The sequence below is a fragment of the Merops nubicus genome, unplaced genomic scaffold (assembly GCF_000691845.1).
Source record: "Merops nubicus isolate BGI_N331 unplaced genomic scaffold, ASM69184v1 scaffold13421, whole genome shotgun sequence".
Classification (NCBI taxonomy): domain Eukaryota; kingdom Metazoa; phylum Chordata; class Aves; order Coraciiformes; family Meropidae; genus Merops; species Merops nubicus.
The window spans coordinates 1-27,169 of NW_008590326.1; the positions used below are offsets into that span (position 1 = coordinate 1).

The following is a 27,169-nucleotide window of genomic DNA, read 5'->3' on the forward strand; positions in this document are numbered from 1 at the left end:
CTCCTCTTTGCTTTCTTCGAGGTGCCGGTGACGGGAGCGTTCTGGGGCGGTGTTGTGTCATCTCGGTTAAAAAATTAAATTTAATTTAATAGGTTAAAATGAATAGGTTTGCTTTGGGGTCTGCGACTTGGGTCCCTGGCGCGGCATGGAGGAGGTGGGGGGAGGAACGGCCACACGAGGGGAAAATGCAGCCCAGGAGTAAATAGCTGCGAGTCCTGCGGCCTCTTCTGGCTTCCCCGTAAGACCTCTGGAGGCAGGACGGCAAAACCGGGAGCTCTCTTCCTGCCTTCTGGCACTTGTACGAGTCAAGCCACCTGCACTGATGTAGAAGGAGATTTAAAAATTATCCTCCTGGCCCTTGCCAAGCCTTGCCCTACCAACGGGTTGCCACGTTATCACATTATTTTTACCTCGCGCTCTGCACATCCCAGGCCGCATTGGTGAACAGGCGATGACTGTGTGGCTCAACAATTCCAATGGCCTCAGGCTTAAAAAGCTGGGGGGTGAAACTAGTTATGAAGTGGAAAATGAGGTGACTGGGGGCAGAGAGCTGATTAATAGTAGGGGGTTTCCACACTGGGTTTTGACCATCACCTGTACTGCTGACCTTGGTGTTGGTGCAGTGATACGGCAGGAAAACTCTCTTCATCTGTTACATTTATCACATTTCTACTAATTCGTTTTGCAGTAAGATGGCAGCTGAAAGTTAAAGCAGTAACCAGCTGGTGTTCAGGCAGGGTCTGGTACATTTTACTGGTAGGTGCTAAGAACTGCTCAACTTCAGCGCTAATTGAAACCCCTGTAACAGCTTTGGCAGAAATGATTCCTGAGCTGAGGAGACACTCACATTTGAAGTAAGGAAATACTGTTTCACTTTTCCACATTGTTTGTACTGGATGAACAAAGCTGCAAACACTTTACTTGCATGTATATCTGCACCTAAAAGTCTTCATGTTGATTAATGGCTTTTTATTATCAGAAGGCTTTTCAGATGGGAATTTAGAAAGTCTCTGAAGTGTTTTGAATTCTAGTCTGGATCCACCAACGTCTGGGACATAAGCTGAATCTGGTCTTGAAAACAAATAAAAAACCTCTATGACATTCTGGTATAAATTTTAGCTTCATCAGAATTACAGCTGGACATAGATGCCCCAAATAAATATATCCATATTTATTTTCGGTATAGCATTTGGTGTCAGAACTGTCTCTGATGTTGATCAAAATTTACAGATATAGTCAAAATTAGAAGTCTCATGTCTTCATTTAGCAGTTGGTTCAGTTGTTTTTTTTCCTTCACTGAGCTCTTAAGTACCTTGTAGTTCCCATTATCTTCACTGGAAGTTGTTTGATACTTAAGACTGAAAATGAAACTGCCCTTTAAGAAGTGTCTGTATGCATTTAAGAATGAAATTTTGAAAAATGTCAGCTTATTTGAACAAAGTTCCTGCCTCCTGTTTTCCAAGTTCCTAAAGAATACTGTACCTGAAAGTATCTGATTCCTAGCTTCTTCATATGCCAAAGGGAAAAAAGAACCACATTTGTATAACCATAAAAATTCTTTATCTGATATGAAAATGACTAATATCTGTGGGGCGGGGGGGAAATCAAAGAACTTAGTGGCTTGAGATGGCTGAGAATTACAAAAAAAGGCACGTGAAATGGCAGCTCCAGGAGCAAGGATTGAAAGTCAGTCTGTCAAAATACAGTTGATACTGTAACTCCTGAAGTACAGATGAACTGCTTATGTTTGGAAGAATGGGGGAGAAGGAATGATGCATTTAACAGTAAATGAGAATTCAGAATAAATTTGAAGTTGTAAAGTAGGGGTGAGTGAGAGACACTGTGATACAGTATCTTTCTCTAAAAAAGGGTAAGGTTTTGGCTGGAGAGAGGAAAAGCTGTAATTCTAATCTCTGGCCTTCAGAAATCATTTCATATGATGACACATGGGGAAGTTATGAGCCTAAGTGGAGGAGACGGGGATTAATAGAAGAAAGATAAGACAAAGAAATGACAAGAGAGAATGTGACACCACTGTGCTGAAGGGGGGGCAGTTAGAAAGAGGTATTTTACTGGAAGAATTAGCTGACCCAGGGGATTAGTAAGTATGGGATAAACTCTAATTACACAAAGTAAAATTGCATTTTAGAATTAGTAATAAAGTGGTTATAAAATCTGGCAGAGGAGTGTTTAGAAACGGAGGATGAAACTATCTGGATGTGCTTATTGATCGCTGGGTAATCACAGGCCTGTTACACTTTGCAGTGGCCTATAGTACAGAGATGCTGATCTTGTGGAGATCTGGCAGAGACCAGTGCTTTACCCGTATCATTGTAATGGACCCACCACTCCAAGGTCTGGCATTTGCAAAGGCAAAGCCAGCTGAGATTCCTCTGCCTCGGTTGTGTTGGCTTGTCTTTGAATCACAGAATCATAGCATGGTTTGGGTTGGAAGGGAGCTTTGAAAGTCTTCTAGCACAACCCCCCTGCAGTGAGCAGGGACATCTTTCACTAGGTCAGGTTGCTCAGAGCCCCTTCCAACCCAACCTGGAATGTTTCCAGGGATGAGGCATCTACCACTTCTCTGGGCAATGTGTGCCAGTGTTTCACCACCCTCACTGTGAAAAAATTCTTTCTTATATCTGGTCTAAATCTCCCTTCTTTTAGTTTAAAACCATTGCCTCTTGTCCTGTCACAACAGGTCCTGCTATCCCCATCTTGATTATCCTCATTTTTCTTATAAGCCTCCTTTAAGTACTGAAAGGCCCCCATAAGGTCTCCGTGGAGCCTTCTCTTCTCCAGGCTGAACAACCCCAACCCCAACTCTCTCAGCCTTCCTTCGCAGCAGAGGCGTTCCAGCCCTCGGATCATTTTTGTGGCCCTCCTCTGGATCTGCTCCAACAGGTCCATGTCTGTCTTGTGTAATGTGGTTGTGAAAAAAAAAAAAAAAAGGCAAATGCAACCAGGTGAGGCATTCCCTGGGAGAGTGGAAAGTCCTAAACACCTTTACACAAGGCTTTGGTGAGCCTGCGGGCTGCCTTTCAGATGCAGTTGGGGTCACCCATGTCTACGAAGGGTAGTGAGAAAAATAAACCCCAGCTCTTTTATATGGTGTGCACTGAAGCTGGAGCAGGTGCAGAGCGAGAGTGGTGAGCTTTTCTTAGGAGACTAAAAGAGCCCCTTATCTCCAAACTTGCAAAACGAGGTCTTTTAGGAGAAGCTTTTGATATCTATAAATATACTAAGGGGTAGATGTGAGAGAGAGAAAAAATTAGCTAAGCTGAAGGGCAATAATATACAAGCATGAACAGATGCAAACTGGTTATGATCATATTTATGCTGGTAATTAGAAGGCAGCTCATTAGTGGGGTGAGGTTCTAGAACAACAGGAATAGTGGAAACAAAACTGCCTGCACAGTTTTAGGGAAGGGCTGTGTTCATTTCTGGAAGGGAATATGTGATGTGGTTTTCTACAGTAAGAAGGAACAAGACTTACTGGTTCAGGACATCTATGCCAGTTGTAGATTTCCTATTTACAATGAGGTATTTTAGTTCAACCTGCAATGATGGACAGCTGGTCCAGGGAGGTGATTCTTCCCTTCTGCTCTGCTTTCGTGAGACCCCACCTGGAGTACGGTGTCCAACTCTGGAGCCCCCAGCACAAGAAGGGCATGGACCTGTTTGAGCAGGTCCAGAAGAGGGCCACAAAAATAATCTGAGGGCTGGAACACTTCTGCTGTGAGGACAGGCTGAAAGAGTTGGTGTGGTTCAGCCTGGAGAAGAGAAGGCCATGGAAAGACTTTCATGAGGTCTTCTAGTATCTGAAGGGAGCTTACAAGAAAGGCGGGGAGTGACTTTTTACAAGGGCTTGTAGTGACAGGGTGAGGGGTAATGGGTTCAGACTGGAAGAGGGGAGATTTAGGTTAGATGTAAGGAAGCAGTTCTCACTATGAGGGTGGCGAGACACTGGAACAGGTTGCCCAGGGAAATTGTGGATGGTCCAGCAGTGGAGAGGTTCAAGGCCAGGTTGGATGGGTCTGTGAGCAACCTGGTCTAGTGGGAGGTGTCTCCATCCATGGCAGGGGAGTTGGAACTAGATCAACTTTAAGGTCCCTTCCAACACAAACCTTCCTATGGCTCTCTGACTCTGTGAGGAAGTTACTTTTGCTCTGGCATAAGCTGTGTGGTAAATCAGATTCATTTTACTTTGTGCTATTAGAGTTTAGTCTGTTCATATGTATGTCCTCTTTGGATTTAAACTTTATAAATAAAGACTAAAACCGTTTTTTATGTCTATGAAATAAAACAGAATTTTGCTTGAATTGTTGTGTCCAGAGCAGAGTTAGCTGTAAACAAATCTATAGCTTTGTAGGATCTGTCCATGACTTAGTGCACTCTTTTGGCTTGAGAAGGACTGATAGCACTGCCTTGGAGAGAAACCTGACAGTGTTGTGAAGTGTGCCAAAGGTAACCTGGCAAGGAGCTAGGGCTAGAGATCAAGTCGATGTGCTGGACTGGGCTGTGGAAAAGGATGGCCTCTGTATTTCTGGAAAGCTGGAGGTGTGCTGCTTGTAGAATACCTGTTTTCCTTCCTATCACCGAGTGTTTTCAGTTATGCAGTACCAGGCATGAGTGTCCCTTTTCCTTGCTCTACTTAAACTTGCTTTCTGACCTAGAACAGCATTTCACAAACCACAGGAAAGGCAGACAGCTTACTGCCTGGAAAACTTACTGTTAGTGAATGAATCAACCTGTATATAAAATAACTCTCAGGTTCTGTTTGTGGCTAAAGGGTATAAAACGTGTCTTCCTTAGCTCAGAAGAGCAGGGATATACATAACACAGCAAGCCACTCTATCCAGCTGTGTTTACATTATTATATATACCTAGGGTAATGTGAATCTCAGGTCTCTTACAAGCAAGCTTTCAGCCAGGTGTCCTGGAAAGTGGGTACAACTAGGAGAACATCTTAAGCTTTCCCACCCTGCAAAGGCAGATGTAAGACAATGAGGCCGAGTGACTTCATTGCTCTTTCGCAAGTCTTGGTCTGTTAGGTTGGTGCCAGTTCAGGAAAGCCCCAAGTTTCCCTGTGAGCCGGTGAGAAGTTCCTTTAATAAGTATGGATCTCAGTGTCCTGATGAAGCTGATGGACCAATAACTGTTCTGGCTTTGTAGAGGTTTGTTGTTGTCGGGTAACAGAGCTGGCTGCTGGACTGCACACACTGGGATGACATTATAAACCTTTTTGTGAGCATTCATAAACGCCTGAATTTGGTTAAAGACACACTACCTACATTTTACTTTTTTATTTTTTTTCCATATCTTTTGCAGTGAGCACAAAATATTTGAAATGTCTAAACTGTTACTGAGTAAGAAAATAAAATAACTCCAACCTCCACAGCTTTTTCGACTTTGAGGAGTTCCATGTGTCTCTTGATGTCTGTGAGGACTTCGGGAGACTTGCGTGTTTTGTCTTCAGCCCTGGCATATTTCTGGATGGGATCTCCTTATGTTTTAGCAGAGTGGTTGTTTAGATGCTGTGGTACACCTACCCTTCCACTCTTACTGTGGACTGGCTGTAGCAAATAGTTAGGGATTGGGAACACTGCTTCACACATCACATCCCTGTAACACACTCTGTATGAGGTAAGGCACTGCTGCCCCAAGTTAATGAGGGCTGTGTGACCTGAGTTGTGTTTAAGAGCTTTTAATGACTTGAGAGTTTACAGCCACACTGGTACAAAAGAGGCAGGAGTAAAAATACTAGTCTATAGGCAGATGCTGCACAAGGCTGTAAGGATGGCAATAAGGCTGCTTTGGGAACATACAGCATGATGCACAAGTAAATTATTTACTTACTCTAAAGGTGAATGTTTATTTGATTATTTATCTGTTATCCATTAAAAGAGTGACTTCTGGCAGAGGGTGATATGGGTTTGCCCATCTAAAATATGTGTTTATATTTTTTCCCTTTCTCTTCTGTAGGATTTGTAGAGCACCTCAGACGACATCCCAAATGGATGATTAACCTCACAATGGCAGAGCTCACAGTGGAGAAGAGCAGCTGTATGGACTGGCAAAAGCGATGCCTTGCGTTGGAGTCCCAGCTCTTCAAATTCCGCTTGCAGGCAAGCAAGATCCGAGAGCTGTTAGCTGAGAAGGTGAGGCAGCAGTGGCTTCTTCGACTTCCTGCTAAATTGTGAAAGGAAAAAATCTCTAAATGCTGAGATATCCAATAAAACTGTTAACTTGCAGTGAGGATCTCTTCCTCAATTACAGTATGTCATTGCACTCTGCGTGAGATGTAGAGATGGGCCTGTCACAGTGCTGTGAAGTTGCATTAGAGAAAACAGAAATTTGGCCATCTTTATTGGAAAATCACCAGGTATTTGGAATGTACTGGGAAACACTGTACCAGGGAGATTCTGGGTATCTAAAGTGACTGAAGCAGCTGCAGAGCAAAGGTGGATATTTTGAATATGAACAGCAGGATCAAAGCTTGGCTGGCCATAGAAAAGGGTGCAAGAGTGCAAATCATGCTGTTGTAAGGCTAAAAGACTGAACAGGGGCACATGCCCTGGTAGTGTTAGAATAACATCGTATAACCAGTCAAAACATTCTGGGGTTGCTGAAGAGCAGGACTGAGATGCTTTGAGATCTGGATGTTAGAAGCTTGCATGGCATCTGTGGTTTTAGAGGCATGGCCTACTAATCTCTTTCAAGTGCACTAAGTGAACTTGTTTGCAATCCTAGGGGAGAGGAGTGGCAAAGATTTGAGGGTTTTGTTGTTTTGGGTTTTTTTTGTTTCTATCATGGTGTGGACTTCTGGTGTTTTTTCTTTACCTTGAGTTATTTTCCAATTTGAATTAAAGCTTTTTGACTAACATCTAGTTTGCATAAAATCCAGGTTTGTAGTAACTGTGAGGTTCTTTCTTTGTTTCAAATTGTGGCTTATGTTATCACAGTCCAGTCCAAGATTTCTCAGATAGTCAGTTACTATTGGAAAGTGAGAACAGCTTCTTTCAGTCAGTTTGCTGATGAAGTTGAAGTCTTTACAGCAGACTGCACCAAATGCTTTTAAGCTGTACCTGATGACATATATGTTCTAAACTCGCTTTGGCTCTCTTTTGTATTATGTAACTTCTATGTGTATGTTCTTGTTTGTTGGTTTTGGATGTAAAAGCATCCAAATGACATCTGCTTCACAGTGGAACAGTTTTCATCCTTGCTTTCACTGTAATTACATTTCCACTAATGCCATGTTCTGCTTGAGACTTTCATTCTACTCTTCACGTTTTAAGCAATTGTGCAATTCTGAGCACCCATTTCATCTTTCCAAGGTTGCTTCTTAGATGGACCTTAGTGATTACTTACCTTGGAAAACATTGAAAATGTTTGTGAAGTCCATTTAGATAAAGGTGCATTAAAAAAAAAAGATGTATAGATGTGGCACGTGTCTGGTGACAGCAGCCAGTGCTCATGTGCAATACACTGTTTGCTGCATTATAGAGCCAGTGGCCTCGTGCTCTACTAATTTCTGCTTTGAGAAACTTCCCGGCTACCTCCACACAAACCAAAGAAACCCATCTACCAAACTTTCTTTTGGAGAGCAGACTTGCAGAGATCTTTCTACTGTCTCTTTAGGGAGGTTTGTGGGCCATGGCAGGGAATGAATTTTTCATCTGCTTCAGGGAGCTCCTCGAGACAGGGGCCTGACTGCCATTAATCCAGCCTTTCAGTCAAAGCCACATTCCCTTTGTTAGGATGAAGGAGCAGCTTGGTTCAGTGATCAGGTTACTCTGTAACTACTTGTGCAGCGCTGTTGTAGTTTTACTTGAAGGGTCAGAGAGCTAGCAGGTTTGAAATTCCCTGCTCTCAATGTCATGTGGGAAGAGGAGAGCCTCAGGGACTGTGGGGCAGCTCTGGCAGGCTCTCCTGGTGCAGGTGGACTCGAGGCACCAGGGCAGGTGTTCAGCACGCCAGGCTCATGCTGAACACTGCTGCTGGGAAGTGTCCTGTGCCTCAGGTTCCTGACTGCTCTGCAGCGACTTGCATGGGGATCCTCCTTTGCTCCTCCCCAGTCGCCCCAGGGCTCCCCATCAGTCACAGCAACTGGGGCTCCAGTCCACACTGCATCCTTCTGCCCCTCCGATGGGCAGTGGTGCAGAACTGCAGGAGGTGCATGCTTTATGCACAGTGATGCCAGCTCAAGGAGTTTTTGTCATAGATTTCATAGCAACTGTGTTTTAATTCTTTTTTCTTATAGTCTATCTGAGAATGAAGAGATTCAGACTAATTTGAAAAAATACTGCATTTTCAGAAAAGCTTTTTGGGACGGTGAGGATCCTGAAAAGTGTGAAATGGGCACAGTTTGAAGCCATGTTGCCAACCTGTGGTGAACATTGCCCCTGAGATCCCCTGATATGGTTTGCAGCCACAGGAAAATTGTTTTTAAAAGGTTTGGCCAGTGAAAGTGAAGAATGATGTAAGCAGTGATGTGATACTGGCTCACCAGCTAGGTTGTTTCAGGGGTCTAGAAGCTGCTGATTGAAAGGCTTGCAAACCTGATCCCCCACATTTTAAATTAGTCTTCATAACCAGTGTTATGATTTTTAAGGCTGATTTTACTATTTTAACTCACAAAAAAATCCCCAACCACTCATGCCTGGCATTGGTAGTACAACGTGCACTAACAGTTTAAATACTTCAGATCTTAAAAATCCGCTTAGATTGAATAATCTAGATGGTGGTTCAGAACATGAGGAATTTAAAACCCAGTGGTTTAACTGCCAGTGCCCTAGTTCACATGGTGTGAACGTCCACATTGGTAGCCCGGTCTGAGCTATAGAGCCTGGCTGCAGGGCAGTGTGGTAGAAGGACCTCAGCCCCTGGCCTCCAGGACAAAACTCTGCCATCCTGCTGGACCTTCACAGTTCACAAGACCCCTGGGTCCTGCCTTGTTGTGGACATCAGCAGGGATCTGGTCTCTTTGGAAACCAGCTGTTGTTTCTACTCTGAATTTCTTGAACACACACAAAGAAAGGGATCCTCCTCTGTTGGTGAGTGACATAGCAAGCTGTTGCCTTGGCAGCAAGATGACCTGGTTAGGAGGGAGCTCTGGAAGAGAACAACAGGAGGAAAATAAGGCTGAGACATGCAGGAATTTTTCACTCAATTTTATTTAGCATGTTCTGAGCCATCAGAAGAGGGAAAACCTGGGTGAATGGTTGGTAGGAGGATCTTTTGCAGCTTTTAGAAGGGCCATCTGGGTAGCTTTTAACCTGATTGTGTCTTACTTCAATAAACAATGAACATTTGGAAAAAGCCTCTTTATCTCATGCAAGCACGGCTATACAACTGGGCCTGTTTCTCTCCATACAAGCTGTCTGAGCTAATGTTTGGGGGAAGGGTTACTTGAATTTGGCTTGGTCACTAAGTTTTTTATGTGACCTGGGTCAAGTTGCTTAGTAGAATTTGTCAAATTATAAAGCATTTTGAATGAAAGAACCCATGTAAATACCAAGAATTATTAATTCATTGAGGGATTTTAAAGAGCCTTACAAGCATGGATATATGAAATCTGAATGCAGTCAGGTGAGACCACTGACACTGGGGATGGGTGAAGCAATCATTTTGTGTACATGAGAAACACAGCAGTTATTTAACAGTTCATAATAGGACAACCCAGCAATGTTGTACAGGAAGCTAAGAAAAGTACAAGTTCATTTAAGGCTATGGAGGGAATTAGGGTGACAAGAGTAATTGATCTGACTGGAACTTAGCCAGGTCACCCTTGCTTGCAGAAGTTTCATAACTCTTTAGTGATCAGAAATGGTCCCAACATACAACCTCTTCCCTGATCAGGATCCAGGACTGCTAGCATTGCAAAGCAAACTGTCATGAGGCTGTGGTGACAAGGAGTTTTTCAGTGCTACCTGTCTGTGGTGATGACTATCCAGAGACTGATAAATGCATGGGTAGATCACTGTTCCTAATGGGTGTAGACTCGTGTCATAACCCAGAGCACTCTTGTTGGTGTTAGATAGCTGTGAGCTCAGTATCTAACAAGACTCTGAGACTGGATCTTTGATCAGAGCAGCTTTGGCTCTCTGTGCAATCTTCTGTGGCATCTCTCTGTTACTCTGCAAAAGAAGAGTCCTTGATTTGGATATTAAGCTCCACGGACTGTGATGTCCTTGATTGCTCTATGGAAAAAGCAAACCTGAGAGGTAGCATGCTAAATGTGGCACTTTCTGATCTTCATGGCTTTGTCATGGCATGGCTTTTGTAGCAATATGAGCATTGAAATGTCTACAGATGTGTCCCTTTCTGATGTGTTTGTCAATTGGTGTCAGTTTTCTCTTAAGATCAATGTGTATGTATGAAAAGGAGAGTTGTCATGTTGCCATCTGGAGGAAGGGAAATGGAAACAATGCTGTCATCTCCATTCTGGGTAATCAACCCAAGAGGATTAAGGCTCTTTTTCAGAAGTATTGGTTTGGTCCTCATAGTGACCAACCTGAACATTTGGCTTCAGTGCTTTATCAAGAGTCATAAAATGCACTGGAGAGAAAAGGAGCTCAGTTCCCCTTACAGTTTGCTTTTGGCTTTTATTCTTCTGAATCTGCTTCTGTGTTACTCCTTCATTAGTAAAACATTAGTAAATGCTGGAAACTCTGTGAAGCATTCGTCCAGTTTTGCAGGTTAGTGGATGAAACTTCATATTACTGCGCTTAAATCTGAGACCCATCAAAACAGGGCAGATGGTGAAAGATGACCTTGCAAGCACTGAATGAGATCCCTAGTTGCTACTAAAGAAAAAAAATTAAAAAGACTAGGCTCTCATGTTAAGTGGTTAGAGGAAGTCCAGGTGCATCTGCATTTCACTGAGAATGAAGTGATGTATATACCTTTAGAATAAAATTCTATTTAGTGTCCTTTGACTTCAATAGCAGCAATGGTCTGGTAAAGAACCACAGAATAGTCCATTTGCGAAGCTCTTTAAAATGGAAAGAAGCACAGGAAAATTAGTGTTGTTGTTAATCTTGTCAGTTACCAGCCTGTGTTGCTTTTGAAACAGAAGCAAAATATTCCTTGGTTATAATGTGGCATTGTAGAGAACCAGCTGTGAGCTTTCCAAGATGTATTCTTTTTTATTTACCATTGTGAATGAATCCTAGCTGCAGTAAAACCAGGCAAGAATGGTGTGCTGTAGACAGGCTTCCCACAGGGGCAGCCCGTGGTGTGTAAATTGGAGAGACGGGGTCAGGACTTTGGGACTATTCCTCTGACCCGTGTAATGAAGGATGAAGCTCACTAATGAGAAAACAGTTCCGGTAAATTCAAAGTAGGGCAGGAGACTGGAAAAGGTCAAAGGCTTTTTTTTTTTTTTTTACCCCCTTGGTCAAAGCCATAAAGTTAACCCAAAAGATGCCAAAGATCTGTAGACTTGCACAAGAAATGGATGATTCATGAGTAAAACAGGTGAATTTCCATCTGATATTAATTTATTTTTTTCTATCCCTCTCTCCCTTCCTTCTCTTCTGGCTCTGAAGATGCAGGAATTGGAACAGAGAGTGATTGAAGCAGAGCAAAGAGCTGAGGATGCAGAGAAACAGGTAAGAGATTCTCTGATGGTTACTCTGGTACAAGTCAGCAGTAATTTACTCTAATTCCCTGTAGTGTAGCATACACACAGTGCTCTACAGTGCTGTGCTCTGCTAGGGAAACACTGATTTACAGTGGTGAATGGATTTTTCTGGCCTACTTCCCACGCATTGAGCCTGAGCAATGAACAGGTGCCTAAATAGTTTCAAGCCTAGGTGAAAGCCATCACCTTCTATCTGTCTCTGAGCTCAACAGCCCTTACCCCCTCATCCATGATAGGCAGGCTTGGTCATGGAAAAGGACGGGGGTGTTGTACTTCAGGATGAAAGTGCAGAGATAGAGCTGCCTGGCAGGCCCACAGAAAACAAACACTTAAGAGTACTGGTGAGGACTTGTCTACAAGTAGGGAAGGTTCTGAAAAAGAAGTAAGGGTGTGTCTGCAAAACCTACCAGTTGTTTTGGACTTTCTTTTTAATAATGACTGCTCTGGCTTGGGATCCCACAGAGAAAAGCAGGAAGAGCTGGATCCATTGTGTATTACTGTAACCATCTAAAAAATAGGCATATTATCTAAGCTAGTCCTTCTGTGCTTCTTGGATAAAGGAGAAGGGAAGAGAGAGAGACTTCAGCTTGAGAACAAGCTGTAAAGAATAGTGGACCTTTGAGAAGCAGACTGTTGTACAGACTGTTGTAAGGAGTGCTATGAAACCAAAAGAACCCAGAAGGGCCAGATGGTCCGAGCTCCTGCATTGCTGCAGCCCGCTGCTGAAGGGAAGGTTTGTAATGAACCATCTCTCCAGCTGGATAAGAGTCGCAGGACTAAGCACTGAGCTGGAGATTAAAGTGCAGAACTAAAGCCATGCAAGATGGCCAAGAATGGCTGTCAAAGTTGACTTCAGTAGCAAAGGACTGAATAGTCAGTGTTGTAAGTACTGTGAAACATATTGCCTAGGAATCAAGAACTTGAAACGCCTGGTAAGGTATTCCCTATAGAATGTACTGTTTCACACCAACTTGATACTGACATGAAGTTTTTTTTCTGACCAGAGTAAATATAGGAAAGATGCTATGTCTGGTCACCGTGCTGTTGGTTTCTGTGCTAGATCAGCAATTGCCGACCAAGTTGTTCTTGAGAGTGATGTCGGTGAACCCACACCAAAGCAAGACAGACAAAAGTAACATTGTCACTGTGGCAGCACCAGCAGGAAAGAGTCATTCCTGCCAGGCAGTGAAGGAGCTTTTACACTAGCAGACACCACAATAAAGACAGGAGTGTCCATGATACAGTTAAGATGCAAATGACAGCAAGAGAGCAGATGAAGAACAAGTCATATCTAGGTCAGAGAATCGGCAAGAAAGGGTGAATTTGGTTGGGAAGGTGTAGGAGAAATGAGGGTTGCCTTCAATAATGTGCCACCAACAGTTTTGCAGCCTCGCATTGGCAGGTGCTAGAGACTGGCAACTCTCAAAGTTTGACTTTCCAGCAGCCTTATCCACATCTAGATATAAGCGTTCCTAGAGAAATACTTCATTGCTACCTGACAGCCTGAAGAAGTGACAGCACAGGAGTAGGACCATTCCCTTCCATTAATAAGTATATTCACCATGAATGAAAAGCAGCTGACAAATGAGAGGGCTCTGCCTCAAGTGCAAAATCCCCTGTTATCTTTCTCTCCAGGAGTCTAGGGGGCTGGATTTGTTAATTCAATGGGCTCCCTGTAGCTGCCAACCTCAATTAAGGAAATCACATGTTTGCAGTTCCCTCTCTGAGCCTCTAGTACAGAGTCAGCATTTGGGCATCAGACAGAAAGGAGGGGCCATTTCTTTTTACTATAATCACCCTAAACTCTAATGAAAACACAACCAACTCAGCAAGCTTAGCTTTCTGGCTTGGATATTGGGTGCCTACCTTTCTGGTTCAGCATGAGGAAGAGTCAGTTTGCTTCTCTGCCTAATGCAATCAGACAGGAGGACAAAACACAGCTTCTGTAAGTATGAAGTGTAGGCTGCTCAACAGAGCGTGAGTAACCTTTTCGCACAGACTCTGTACTCAGATCACTGCCTACATTCTGCCTTCATGGTTCCAAACTCATGCCAAATTAATGGTATCTGGAGTTGGTTTCTTTGCAGATTAGTCTCTCAGGGATGTGTTGGAACCAGATATTTTCCCATCATAAAATGCTGCAATTAGCAGATTTGAGTTAAGTTGATGGAAATCCATTAATCTTTAGAAATGAAGTCTTATAATCCATTGCAACAGAGTGAGTTTAGCAGTAAAACAGACTGGCAGATGGAGAGACTTCGGTTTAGAAGAAGGCAAAGAGATTTTGAAAATTTGCTAAAAACTTGAAAGGCTTCAGCAGAAGATAGATTTGTAGTGCACTGAAACTTTGTCTGTAGTGAAGGAGCATTACACTGGTGCTTCTCATGCTGAGATGAGGATGTGTTGGCACTGAGAGGACCTCAAAGATAGGCAAAGTTTTGGAAATATCTAGCATAGTAACTCCTGAGCAGGCCTGGAGAAAATATTTGTCAAGAAGCCAGACGCTGCCAAAACACTGACTAAGCTGTGGATAGGAGGAGGAAGGAACTCCATAGTATGTTTCCCTATAGAAATATTGATCTGAAGCAAGTGGCCAGGGTTTTGTGGTGTGGACCTTGGTAGTGAATGAGGTAAAAAGCTGATCGTGGTAGTGCAAAGGAGGAAAATGTGGTGCACCTTGCCCATATGTCTATGTAGACTATAGTGTCTGTATGGTCTCTTTGACTAATTGTGTGCAAATATTTCACAATCCATAATGTATTTATCTGTTCATGGCTCAGTTTGCACCTGTTACTGCTTGGGCTTTGCAAACGAATGGACAATGTTCTCTTCACAAACATGGATATAGCTAAGTATGACCTGAAGGGTTTTGGTTTCTATTTTTTTCCTTTCCTGACTTGAAAAATATGAAACCCACAGATATTTTAAATTAGGGTCTTAGCACTGAACAAACAGCTCTTTTGTTTACATTGCTTTTTTTTTTTTTTTTTAATCTCTCTCTGGTTGTCATTAAGGTCAGAGTAATGGAAGAGAAGATAAAATTAGCCAATGTGAAGACCAGTGAATCGGACAGCACTCTGCACAGGAAATACCAGGAGCTGATGGGCACAGTGCAAGGAAAAGAAGATCTGATCAACAGATTGGAGACACAGCTAGCAAAACAGGTAAAGATATTCTCTTCAGAGAGACCTGTAGCTTTCAGGAGTTGGAGGGACTCTGTAATGTATGTTTCAAAGGTACAGATTTTGCTCCCACTACATATTAGCCTCTCAGCTGCCTTCTGATCAGCTGTAAAATTATGCCCTGCTCAGTGCAAGGTCCTCTCTTTCTTTTCTCTGTTCAGACAAAACCATCCATTCAGCCTCAGTAGCCCTTGTCTCTTCACTATAGGAGATTGGCCAGTGTCCCTAAAGGACTTCCTTATGTCACCGTTGAGACACTAAACTGTAATGCTAGAGTCTGGTGACAGTGTTTCTCTGGCTTCCTAGCAAATAGACTGTTTGGCAAAATCATTGTGTAGCCCGTGTCTGACTTGGCATATGCTGCTGCTTAGAAAGGGACTTTTCTCAGTCTTCAGCAGTCCTTTAGCATAGTTCATCTCTTGTCAGATGTCCTCATTGTAAAAGAGCAGCTGTTTCCCAGTAGGGATAGTTCTTAGTTGCTTCCATTCTCATTTGGTGGAAGGAAGGAGCAACATCTACAGCAGGGCTTGTATTTTGGCTCTGATGAAGCAATTGCTCTGCAGTCTGTATTACATGAGGAATGAAGTATTCTGTCTTGCTAAGCAAATGACTTTTAAAAGGAAATAACTCGTTAGAACTTTACACAAAACATACTTTGCCCTTTGAGTTACACTTTGCATTTAACTACTTGTCACCTATTTCGGGGGCAAAATCAGTGAGTAAGGTCTCTGACCTTACTCAGACCAAGTGTCTGGTGGTCAGGCATCAAGTGTGGAGGTCAGCCATTAGGTCTTTGTAGTATTTGGGGTTTCAGGTCACTTCCCCAGGCCAGCTTGCTCAGGCACAATGGAGATGAAGTTTCTGCATTTTGGAGGAGAAGGGTGTTCAGAAGGAGCTACAGTAATGATCGAGCAGCTCTTGTAGTCAAAGATGGAAGAAATTTACCCAAAAAAGGCCAGGTGCAATTTGATTAAAATCAGCAAACACAAGTGGGAAAAATGTTGTTAATATAAAACTTTTTATTCTAGCAACAAGAGGCAAGATGAGATTGTAGAAATGAAAGCCAAAGCTTGACAATATCAGCCAAGAAACACTCTTTGTCAGAGTCAGTGGTTTAGTTTCAGAATGGTGTGGAACAGCAGCAGCACTGGAAGGTCACTAAGGATTCCTGTAAGGCATCCTACTTGTTTTCACTAGGATGGGGAGAGCTGTGTAGTTGAGAGCATCAGTGAGAGAATACTGAGGTCATGCCTGGACCACACAATAGCACAGGACACAAAGAATCTCTAACTGCTTCTGGATCTTAAAGCACAATAACTGTATCTGCGGGTGCCATGCCCGAGTGGATTGGTTCTGCTTAGGGGCATGGCTTACTAAGCCCTGTGACAGTCCTGTGGCCATGTCACTACTCTTCTTTAGGACCTTATATAAAATGTTGGCATTGTACTTCACTGTGTAGCAGAGAAATATGCTGAATCTCTTGCCTCTTTCTCCCTGATATGAGGCAAGACCAAGTCACTAGGGGTTGAAAGGTGCTACCCATGTGATGGATATTCAGAGGACTGAGACAGATATTTCAGACCAGTAGGCATGCCTAATATTCTGACTCCAGCAAAGGCTGGTACCTGATGATCAGGAACACATAGAGCCATATTCAAGAAGGAAAACTCCTGAAGCATCAGATTTAATTACTTGTATTTCATTATGCCCAACTACAAACGTTACTGCTGCCCATAATGTTGGCAAGGTCTATTTTAAAGTCACCCAACCCATCTGAGTAAGAGCTTTTCATGTGCAGTTGTTGCGATGAATAGCATGCAGTAATTAAAAGCAATGTGAAGACGTGGGGAATTTCCTACAGTCTGCTGTGAATTTGTGTGCTGTTCATTAAGTGAATTTACACTCTTCAGTGTGAAGAACTTAAAAAGGGAGTGAGGGGGAAGCACTGACATTTTTATTATTGCAATTACTGGTATTTGTTCACATCAGAAAAAAAAAATCTATCAGAGAAACCAGCACCTGCTACCAGAAGTTATTACCTTTGTCCATTTGATTAGGGAAACAGGGCTGAGTGAGCCATACAGAGTATATTCACCTCCCTCCCCTGCTACTGGAACTGATTTCTCCTTGTAGCTGTTTAAATCATTACATAGATAGGAGACCTTTCAGTGATGTTGCTTCAATGAAGCCACGCAGGAGATGAACAGAAAGCTTCAGGTGACCATCCAGCATCTTTCAAAGAAAATTCCCAGAAGAGGAAAAAACCACAGCTGAGAAAACACAGCTGCAAAAATGATGTTGTAGTAATACTGTCCAAGTAGACACTTAGGGAAGAATGTTCATTGTGCAAATCAACAGTATTCCCATAACACCTGTATGTGGACTAGAACCTATTCTTAATGGATATATAAACATACAACCACTTACCCCATCTTAGAACCTCCAGGCAGGTGTTAGTGTTTCAAGGTCAAGTTGGAGTTTTTTTTATCCTGTCTGCTCTCTCTCTCTTTTTTTTTTTTTTTTTAATTCCTCAGTGAGAATATTGTGTGTGTTAAATATGTTGTTGGTCTTAGTTTTGAGCTCAAACGCCTTTAAAGTCTCTACACCTGCACTTAGCGATTGAATATCTCTTGCTTGGTATTATTGCAGTGTTTTATAAATCTCTGTGTATATATATATACATATACAGGCACTGCTTAATTCTTACTAACTTCAGCCAACAACGTGTATGTAGGCTGGGGGAACACTACAAATGCTCAACAGCAAAATAGCAATATTGCAAAACCATCTAAAACAGGAAAAGTTGCAGACTGTACTCAAAAGAAACTGGCAAGTGGTCAGTCATCCCCTGAGCTGAATTTTGCTATTCCATGATAAACTCTTGAAGAACCCTCTGAATTTGACTCCAGGGGCTCTGTAAGACAATTAGAGCTTGATTTTTTTGGAGGCCAGCTAAATAATAATATCCAAAAAGCTATCTTAAATCTTAGGTCTGGAATGGGAGCTTCAGTGTTTCAGTCACTCCTGCTGCAGTAACTTACTGAGAACAAATGGTTGGTTGTACTCTCCTAACGCGGCTAATCTTTTTTTTTGGCACAGAAACAGTTGAGGGCTGAGGAAGCCAAAATTGTTCAAGAGAAAGCTGCCAAGATCAAAGAATGGGTAACATTTAAGCTAAGAGAGGTGAGTCCTTAGCTTGCTGCCAGTTTTCAAGGCCTATAAGTAGGTACAGTGGCTGCACTGCCAGTGGGCTCCTGTGTGTGTCCTCCTGTCTGAGGACAGCTGGTCTACCACAAAGGCTTTCTGCTTGTTTGGCCCTACACACATTCATTTGCAGAACTAGGGTTGTCCCTCTTACTGAAGCCTATCTACTGCTTTGGGCAAACTAGAAATGACTGTGAAGTCACTAACGCCTGAAAGCAGACTCTAAAGAAGATTTACTAGTCGTGGGTGGCTTTCCCCTAGCTTTCCTCTGCCTCTCTCCTTTTACTCTGGGTGCACTTTCTCTTTTTCTGACAAACCAACTGTGACACAAACACATATCCTTTGCTCTTCCTTAATTTGTCATCTCTCTTGCTGTTTTCTTACTGCCCAGCACTTTCTCATGTCTAACCTGTCCCTTCTATCCATCTTGTGGACGTATGCATCTATATGAGCCTAATTCAGTACCCTCTAGAAAGACTGAAGGGTAGCAATGGGTCAGCACGCAGTTTTAGATGCAGTAATAGTTTACAACTGGGAGTGGGCCTATCTGGTCTTTCCCTTTTATTCCAAGTTTTAAAGCCATAGATTTCCCAGTTTATGCCAGAAGGGCATTTGTGTGAGTTGGAATAAGCAGTCTTCGTTGGCATTAATTGTGTTACAATGTGGTTTTGCAATCTCAGTAGATTGCCTAGATAATTCGCCAAGCTGCTGTGCTTCTTCTCTTACATTTTCCTATATGAGGTAACTTTAGGGTACATCTAGGGTACTGAGGTGTGCAGCCCAAAGGAGGAAGCACAGGGATTGAGTTGGTGTGACCTGCTGTGAATCCAGGACCATTCATTCTCAGTGTGTCTTTATTGGCAGCGAAGTTCAAAGAAGTTTATGCCAGATGGTGATCCTAGGTACATACCATGCACAAGTGGACCACTGCCAACTGAAGGACTTTACATCTGTGTTGCAAACTAGTTGCTCTAGGCAGCACCACAGGTGCAACTTCAACTTTGATTCCATCAAGAGGGAAGCCTCTTTTGGTGCTTTGTTTAAGAATGTATACTGAGACTCTTCAGGCAGAGATGCAAATCACTCATGCACTAATTGGAAATGTAAATGCACCATTAATGTTAGTTGTTTTCCTTTTTTTTTAATTTGGTTTCCTGCTTCCAGGGGATCACCTTTTACCATATACAGGGCAAAAGGGAAAACAAGTTCTCCTGGGTGATAGTTTTTGATTGTCTCTTTCACGACAGTTATTAGAGAACAGGAGTAAATGATAAATAATATCAGGGAAAAAAATTAAAAGACCTCTTTGAGAAGTGTGAGTGGTAGATACAGAGGCCATTTGAGAAAGCACAAACAAGTTTTTGAAGTACAGCAAAGTGTTTAAGTGGGTTGTCCAGCAGAGCTGCTGAGTAGAGGTGACGGGTAAACTCACCTATCCTTTTTTCCTTTTCCTGTTAAGAAACTTGAATGTAATAAAGATGAAGACATGTTCTGTATAGTGGAACACATGTACACACAGTTTTGCATTATTTTTCAGTTTTTATTATTGTTGTTTCATAGCTTGAGCTAGAAAATTACCACCTGAAAAACTATAATCAGAGACTGACGGAGCAAATTGAAGCCCTTCAGGATACATTGCAAGGTAAATGAACTCACCTGGCATTGTAGCCTAGTAACCAGCAAAAAAAATAGAAGTCAGCATTTCTGGGTTGTATTCTTAACTGTGTCAAAAATTAGCCTTTGTGACAGTGGGCAAGCAGTAGAATTGCTCTGTTCCTCAGTGGGTCCATTATTAAGATGGGAATAACAATTAATTAATTAATTAATAACTCTTAATTAGCCTCTCACCAAATATTGAACATAGACCTTTTGTTTTCAGTCTGCTTTTGCCGTTAAAATAAGCCACTGAGTCTTGAATTAGAAGCAGTCATTGAAATGCACACCAGCACTCTCCATTCGCTTCAGTGCTGCAGGGGAAAGTCCCTGAGGTACTTCACTTTACTTCACCATGAGTTGTCCTCATAACCACAGAACCTTTGCTGGCATGTGAGTTGAGAACTGAGGACTGAATAGGCCAAGGCAGCAGCTGTCTGCTCTGCCTTTAGAAGCTGGGTTCCTCTCTGCTATCAGGATGGTGCTTGTGCAGGTCTTGTTGGTGGATAGATGGAGAACTTTGGTCTCCAGGGCTTGAAACCAGCACCTTTCATTGCAACATGTTTTGAAGAGAAAATTACCTCTTAAACATTTTCTCGCTTTTTAAATTTTTTTTTTTTTCTAAATGAGCTTGGCTTGATCACAGTAAGATGAGCTAGTTTTCAGAACTTCACGGGGCATGCAGACAGGGGGCATTTCTTTCCTGCAGAAGTCTTTCTGGCATTCCTATCACTCCACAGCAAGGGAATAGGGCAAAATTCCTTCTAAATCCCACCACATTTCTAGCTAAATGCTTTATGACTAGGTTTTTCTCATCCCCTCTGGCTCTGGCTGTTTACAAAGAGAGAATGGTTGGTAAGCTGCGTTAATAATCTGGTATTAAGTGTTCCCTGGATCCCCACTCTGGGCAGAAAACAGCTCTGCCCTCTCCTCTTATCCCCCACTAGCCCCACTGTGCCAGGCTGAATTCAGAGGCTTCTGCAGAGAGACAAATCTCTTCTTGCTTGCCATACTAATAGTAACAGCTTCCTCTGCTTCACCTCCTGTCAGGTCTAGGAAGCTGCAAAAATACCAATAATATTTAAAATGAATGACCTCTTTTCAGTCTACATTAATGCCTTACCTCAGGGGCAGGAGAAAGCCTGTGCCAGGATTAGTGGGTGCCAGCGCTGTGCATTAGGAATGGTTTTGTTAGCATTCAGTTCCTTGTGACTAAAGTGCCCAGGTCAGGCTCTCATGGTTGTGTCTTAACTGTATTTCCAAGAGCATGTTTCATGCTCTCCAGAAGCAACAGTGATTTATTCTGCTGTTTGCCCTTCCCTTTGTTACTTTCTGCCTTGAGTTTATTTCTACTTCCTTGCAAATCCCATTAGTGGTTAAGCAATGCCTGTAGAGTTTGATCTTCAGGCAGCTTTTTCAGTGACATCTGTACAGAGTCACACTCACCCATCTTTATGGAATTTCCAAAGCATCTTATCACTTGGTTCTTTTCATTCAGGCAATATATAAATGCCAAGATCAGTCAAAATCATAATGTGACATAACATCCTCTGCCACACGAAATTTTATCCACACTTTCTCATACTCTAAAGCTGCTGTTCAGCAGAACTTGTAGGACCAAGATAGCCTTTAAGTATGGTATTTATGGAAAGGCAGAAAGTAAAGAATTATGAAGTATAGGGACTAAACAGATGAAGAGCAATGGAGGCAATCTAGGATCTATTTTTTATGTCATCTAATATAGCAAATGAAGGGACAGAGAAAAAATAAACAAGAAGAAAGTTTTTACGGCAAAACCATGTAAGTAACTGTTATAAAACTTTGACTGCTTGGATCATACAGCACAAAAGGCTAGCAAGAAGCTCTCCCGAAATTCTTGAAAAGAGAGTAACCTCACTGACTGGTGTGACTGTTAAGAAGGTCTTGATGCTGGAAGTCTTGTCTAGCCCCTGGGAATGGGAGGAATTGTAGCAGCTTATTTGGTGACTTAAATCACTGTAGGTCCACTGAAATAATGCACTAAGTAGTGTTCTGGGCACTTTGTTTTTGACAAAGTATTGTATGCATAGGAGCACTTCCTTCTCATGGCTGTTTTAAGAGAAGAGACATAATTGTGGGTAGTTAAGAGTAAAAATTGCTTTACAGAGAGTGGCTATACTGAAAGGTTGCCTAGGCCATTCTCCTGTCTCCTGGTTGGCTGTGGATGTTTCAGGAAAGAACATAGAAAATATTGCAAGCAGAGCTGTCCTTCTCTCCATGTACCCTTCCAGCTTCTGCTGTCAGTGTTTTAGGAAGTTCACAGGCCAGAACTTCTGTCTAAACTGTTATTTGCACCACTGATAAATTACTTTTTCTGGCCTGTCTTTTGGACACTGCAGCATTGTATTTCTTTTTTTCTTTTCTGGGAAAAAAAACCCTTCCTTCAGTGAATTGCAGATGCACTGCCTGATAATTTCATTAGGCACCCCCTAATTCCACTTTTGTGAGAAATGACAATTAATCATTTCCTATTAATCTTTTTAGTACTACTCCCCATTAGAAATATGTAGCACTTCTGTTATAGCTGTGCCAAGCCATCTGCTTTCCATTCTGCATAGTCCAGGCCAGGGTGCTGTTGAAATACAACTGACATGAACAACTTAAACTATCAAGTAACATTTTTGACAGTTAAACATTTGAATGCCCTAACCATGTGCTTTCTTGCATTGTAGATATGACCAGCATTCCTCCCTTTGAATCTCTTTGGAGCTGTAATTCTCTGAAGCCCAGAGCATCACAGGCCTCTTTTGCTGAGAAGATGGACCAGAAATCTGTGCTCCTTGCACCTGGTCTTAGACAGATGTGTCAGACAGGACCTGCTAAACGTGTCCTCTCTACAGCAAACATAGTCCTTGCCAGTGACACCTTTATGGAGCATGGAAAAGATAAATCTCTGCTTTCCCAGAGCACACTGAAGCTCATGTGTGACCCGTCAAGCTGGAATCTCAACACAGAGAAAGATGTTTTCCCAGCTGTAAGTTCTGAACACAGGTTACAGTGCTGTGATCCCACATCACTGGACTCTTCAGCTGAGGCCACAAGAATCCTTGAGGCTTTGACTTTCCAGTCATCTCTGGAAGGAAAACGTAGCACTGTGAGCACCTTGCAACAAGTGGCTTTGGACAGCCCCCGTTTCTCTGGTGATCTAAGTGCCAGGTTCCATTCCCACCACCTGGACTCCTCTTCTTCAGGAGGAATAATGAGCATGCTTGAGGGCTGTCTCCAGACTGCTGAGCCACCCCTGGTTGTGTCAGCACCAGCTGTTACAGCACGTTCCTTCTGTCCAGGGAGGGAATGCCTTGGCAGTAGTATGACCTTTCCAAAAACACGAACTCCCAATACACCAAGAGACAGTATCCAGCTAGCCAAGAGACATTACAGCCAACCACAGCCAGGGGCTAATTCTTTCCATCGCATCATGAGCTTGGAGGCTAGCACCTTCCAGCCCATTACAGACTCTTCAGCCTGCTATGGGCAAGTGAAGGAGACAGACATTGATGAGGATGGGGCACTGGAGAAGATGGAGACAGAACGTGGCCCAGTGAGGGAAGAAGGTGGAATGTGTGAGGAAATCAACCACTTATCTGCAGGGCAGAGAGAAGCTCTGATTTGTGAGGCTGATGTACTTGACCCAGGAGGTAAACCTCCCACACCACCGCTGCACAGATTGCCATCATGGGTAAGAAGTGCAAGGACAACAATCTGAGAAGTGCTTCTTGTCTTTGAGTGGTGCCCAGTAGCTAGGCTACAAAAGCTCTTGGTCTCAAGCAATAGTTTCCTGTGGATGTCCATTAAATTTTTGAACCACCCAGTCTGACAGTACTCAAGAAACATAGGAATAAAAATTGAGGTCAAGAAGTGCTGCATTGTGGTTTATCCTTATGGGTCATAAAAGTTAATCCTTACCTCTGTTGTCACGTGTTTAAGATAGAAAAGTAAATTAAAAATGCAAGTGAGTGGACCAAATCAGATAGTTTCAGAGTCAGAAAAAGCTGTTAATACTAGAATAGATACATGCATTAGATCTCAGCATTCCCATCTCATGGTATACTTCTGATATCTGGAGAATTTCGTAAAAACCATTGGTAAAGTGAATATATATGTCCTATTGCTTACTTCATGTGAGAGAGAAGTTTGTTATCATCACTTTCAGTTGCTCGTTAGTTCAGATGGTTGCATGTTTGTTAACATGTCAGTCTAACTGATAAACTTGGTGGAAATCAGTGTAGTATCAAAAGAGAGAAGTCCATTATTTTCAATTTGCTTTTTTAAAGGCATAGGCAAACAAATGGTTTATTGAAGTCACAAAGTCAAACACTCATTATTAATCCTTATGTTTTACAATTTTTTTTTTCCTATGGAAACTTAACATTATTTGTTATCTTTGGCTGTCCTGTGTGATGTTAATTCATACCCCAGTATAATCACAGCTATTTTTTCAAAGGAATCTCTTCATTCAGTCCATAATATAAAACTGTGCTGGAGATGAAGCTGGGTAGTGTTGTGAAAGAAACTGCAGTTTTCAAGATATCTGTTTTATTTTCTGGAGAAGTTGCAAGGGTGTCATGAACAGTGTACTCGCTTGGAAGAAGGGTAATACATCTCAGAGGCTGGCTACTATTCCTTTCTGTGGTCTAGAGTTCCCATGTGAAGTTCTTCTGGTCCCTTAAGCTCAATTTTTTACAGGTGACAATCAGCTCCACACACCTTCTGAATGCCTAACTTGAATTTGACACGTGAGTTTTATTAGAGATGCACTGAGTGCTTCTCTGCTGCAACTGTAGTCAGTTGTTTTCATTACAAACAACGTTATATGATGCTAAATTCTCAAAAAGTCAGAAAAAAAGTTGCAATATCTTGAAATGGGTACTCCAAAGATATTGGATGCTTCAAAGAAGCTATATCTGAGTTCCTCATCTAGAAAATAGATAGCACCTATCAATCAATGGTCCTCCCGGGGTTTTTTGCAGAAGTTGTTATTAATGTTTATGAAGCACTGCAGTATTATGTTCAGGAACACCACATGAAAAATCCGTTATTTTGTCTTCAGACCAGAGTCAAGTAAATGTATTCAGGTAGGGCAAATTTAAGTATATCAAACACTAAAGCAAGAATAAAATACTAAATAGCAGCTTAATCATTAAGATATGTCTATCATGTGCCATGAATAAGAAGTGTCTGGGGGGAAAAAAATTCCTTAGAGAGTAAATCACAATGAATATATGTACAGAAAATACTAATTCTGTCTTTTCTCTTCTTGGTGTACTTGACCTTGCAGTCTTAGGTACTTCCATCTACATGTATTAATGTGTGCTATCTGCTAGTGACTGGTTGTGTGCTAAGGAGCAGCAAAAGGATTCCTAGCTCTGATTTTTGTCTGGTTTGGACTGGTAGATGTCTTAGTCGTAACATTGCATTTAGTTACAGCTTGGGGTTCCCCTCTTGGAATTTTTATCAATTTGTGAAGCACTTGGAGATCCTTTGAACTGAAAACTCCATATATTGTTATAATAGAGACGTAGGCTTATTGAGGTCATTCCAGGCATTTCTTTCATTCCCTTATCAGAGAATGGGAATTCTTTGCTGGTGGTGACTCAATAAATTGTTGTGTTCTAGGGCTCTTCTTGATTCATTTTAATGTATTGTTCACCAAGTGAAAGAAACAGGTTTTTCCAAGCTATGATAGAGTAATTTATTGGTAATTGCACATAGGTGTTGCAGTCTGTGGGTATCATCTCTGTAGCATTTGTAAGCCATGTCTGTTGTGACTGAGGGAACCTCACACAGATGCCCATTTCCACTAATGGTCATTGAGGCACATCTGGTAGAACAGAGTAATCTTGCTTAGAGGTCTCCTCCTTCCTGCCCAAAGGTGTGATTGTGATGTGATTCTGCAATGTGAGCATTTCTTCTTGCAGGAATCTTGTGATTTTTGTCTGACGATTGTTGTTCGTGGTATTGTTGTTCCAGGAAAGTCGAATCTATGCTGTGGCCAAGTCTGGCATGAGGTTGTCTGAAGTGGCCATGGTGAATGATACTTCCAGCTGCTGTAAGTTCTAGACGAGACCCACCTGGAGAGGGAGTTTAGAGTGACGGTGTGGGACCTGAGCTTCTGCTGTTCACATTCTTCATTTCCTTGCCTCTTCTCAAAGTAAATCTGATTTTGCAGATAGCCACGATAAAGAAAGGAAGGAAGGAGGACACATCTGGTCTTAGGGATGGTTAGTGCTGGGCTGTTTGAGACCCTATATTCAGTGACATCTTTAGGGACTCCATTATCTCCTTCATCACTTTTGCTGACACTGTTCTGCTTCTGCATGTCTGTGTCCTTCTTTTAGTCCTGTGATTCACCACGACCTTCCCTTGTTATGGCTTTTACCTGTTTGGACATGGCACACCAGATTGCCATTATACCATGGGGAGCACAGGGTGGGTAAGAGTTCTTACAGGCTAAATGGAGGGAGCATCACGTCTCTGGAAATCGTATGTACTTAATAATGTGTCCCCTGGACTTTCTGAGGCCAAACTGTCCAGGATAGCAGTCCTCCATTATTTGATGTTCCAAGAGGCTACATAAGTTCTTAAACATGTACATCTACCTCTCCATTAAAATCTCCTCCTCTTCACCAATTTGTATTCTTTGCTTTCTTTTCCCAGTTTCCAGTTTCTCTTGTTCAACTCCTGGGCCATTTACCTGTCTTATCTACAGAAATGTCACAGTGCCAGTCTACACTACGCTGAAGGGGGTAAGGAGTTGCCTCACTTTTCCTGTTATGAAAAGCATGGTCCAGGGCCGCTAGTCATTTGAGAGAATGGAATGAAGCTGTGCAGTGAAGGAAAGAAAATTGGAGATCGCCAGGAATTATGGGACACCAAAAGAATGCAGAAGGAGCAGCAGATGATACATGTATTTAGGAATACAGAACATTGCAGCAAGTTTTGGTCTAGGAAGCTGCAGCGTGCACTATGAGGCTGTGGAAACCCAGGGGTGATAGTGCCTAGAGAATGAAATGAAAGAGGGCTCTTGAGAGCATATGGGGAAGCACAGGGCTTTGGAACCAGTAGGAGGGTGTAACCAGAGGAGAACCAAACAGATTAGACTAGAGAGTCCAGCTTGGAAGTTCTCAGCTAGAAAGGGAGGAAATGAGGAACCCTGGGACAGTTGTGGGCAAGACCGAGTGAAAATGAAGAGCCTGCTTTGATTGCTGTTTCAAGCAGGGCTTGTCTTGAAGAAACTCTTCCTTCACATGCTGACCATACAGGTCTGTTTTCCAGAAAGCCACACAGATTAGCAACGTGCCTTTTTTAGATGAGTCTTCAGGCTCTGATGATGACTGTGGCTCCCATGCCAGCTTCAGGACTTCTACTGCTGGATCCGAGACCAGGAAAGCTAGCACGCCAGGCAGCCCTCGGGCAGTGAAGAGAGGTAAAGTGGGATATG

General features: G+C 42.5%; 1 protein-coding gene across 1 annotated transcript in view; it reads left to right on the forward strand.

The window, feature by feature from the left end:
- The first annotated feature begins 6,035 nt into the window (after positions 1-6,035).
- PLEKHH1 (pleckstrin homology domain containing, family H (with MyTH4 domain) member 1) overlaps positions 6,036-27,169 on the forward strand; it is a 43,720-nt gene continuing 22,586 nt past the window's right edge. Inside the window, exons 1-9 of the mRNA XM_008949897.1 lie at positions 6,036-6,161; positions 11,556-11,618; positions 14,665-14,814; positions 17,932-18,015; positions 19,597-19,678; positions 22,401-23,407; positions 25,699-25,777; positions 26,386-26,474; positions 27,004-27,154. Coding sequence (XP_008948145.1) covers positions 6,036-6,161; positions 11,556-11,618; positions 14,665-14,814; positions 17,932-18,015; positions 19,597-19,678; positions 22,401-23,407; positions 25,699-25,777; positions 26,386-26,474; positions 27,004-27,154 — 1,831 coding nt within the window. The remainder of the gene's footprint in view (positions 6,162-11,555; positions 11,619-14,664; positions 14,815-17,931; positions 18,016-19,596; positions 19,679-22,400; positions 23,408-25,698; positions 25,778-26,385; positions 26,475-27,003; positions 27,155-27,169) is intronic.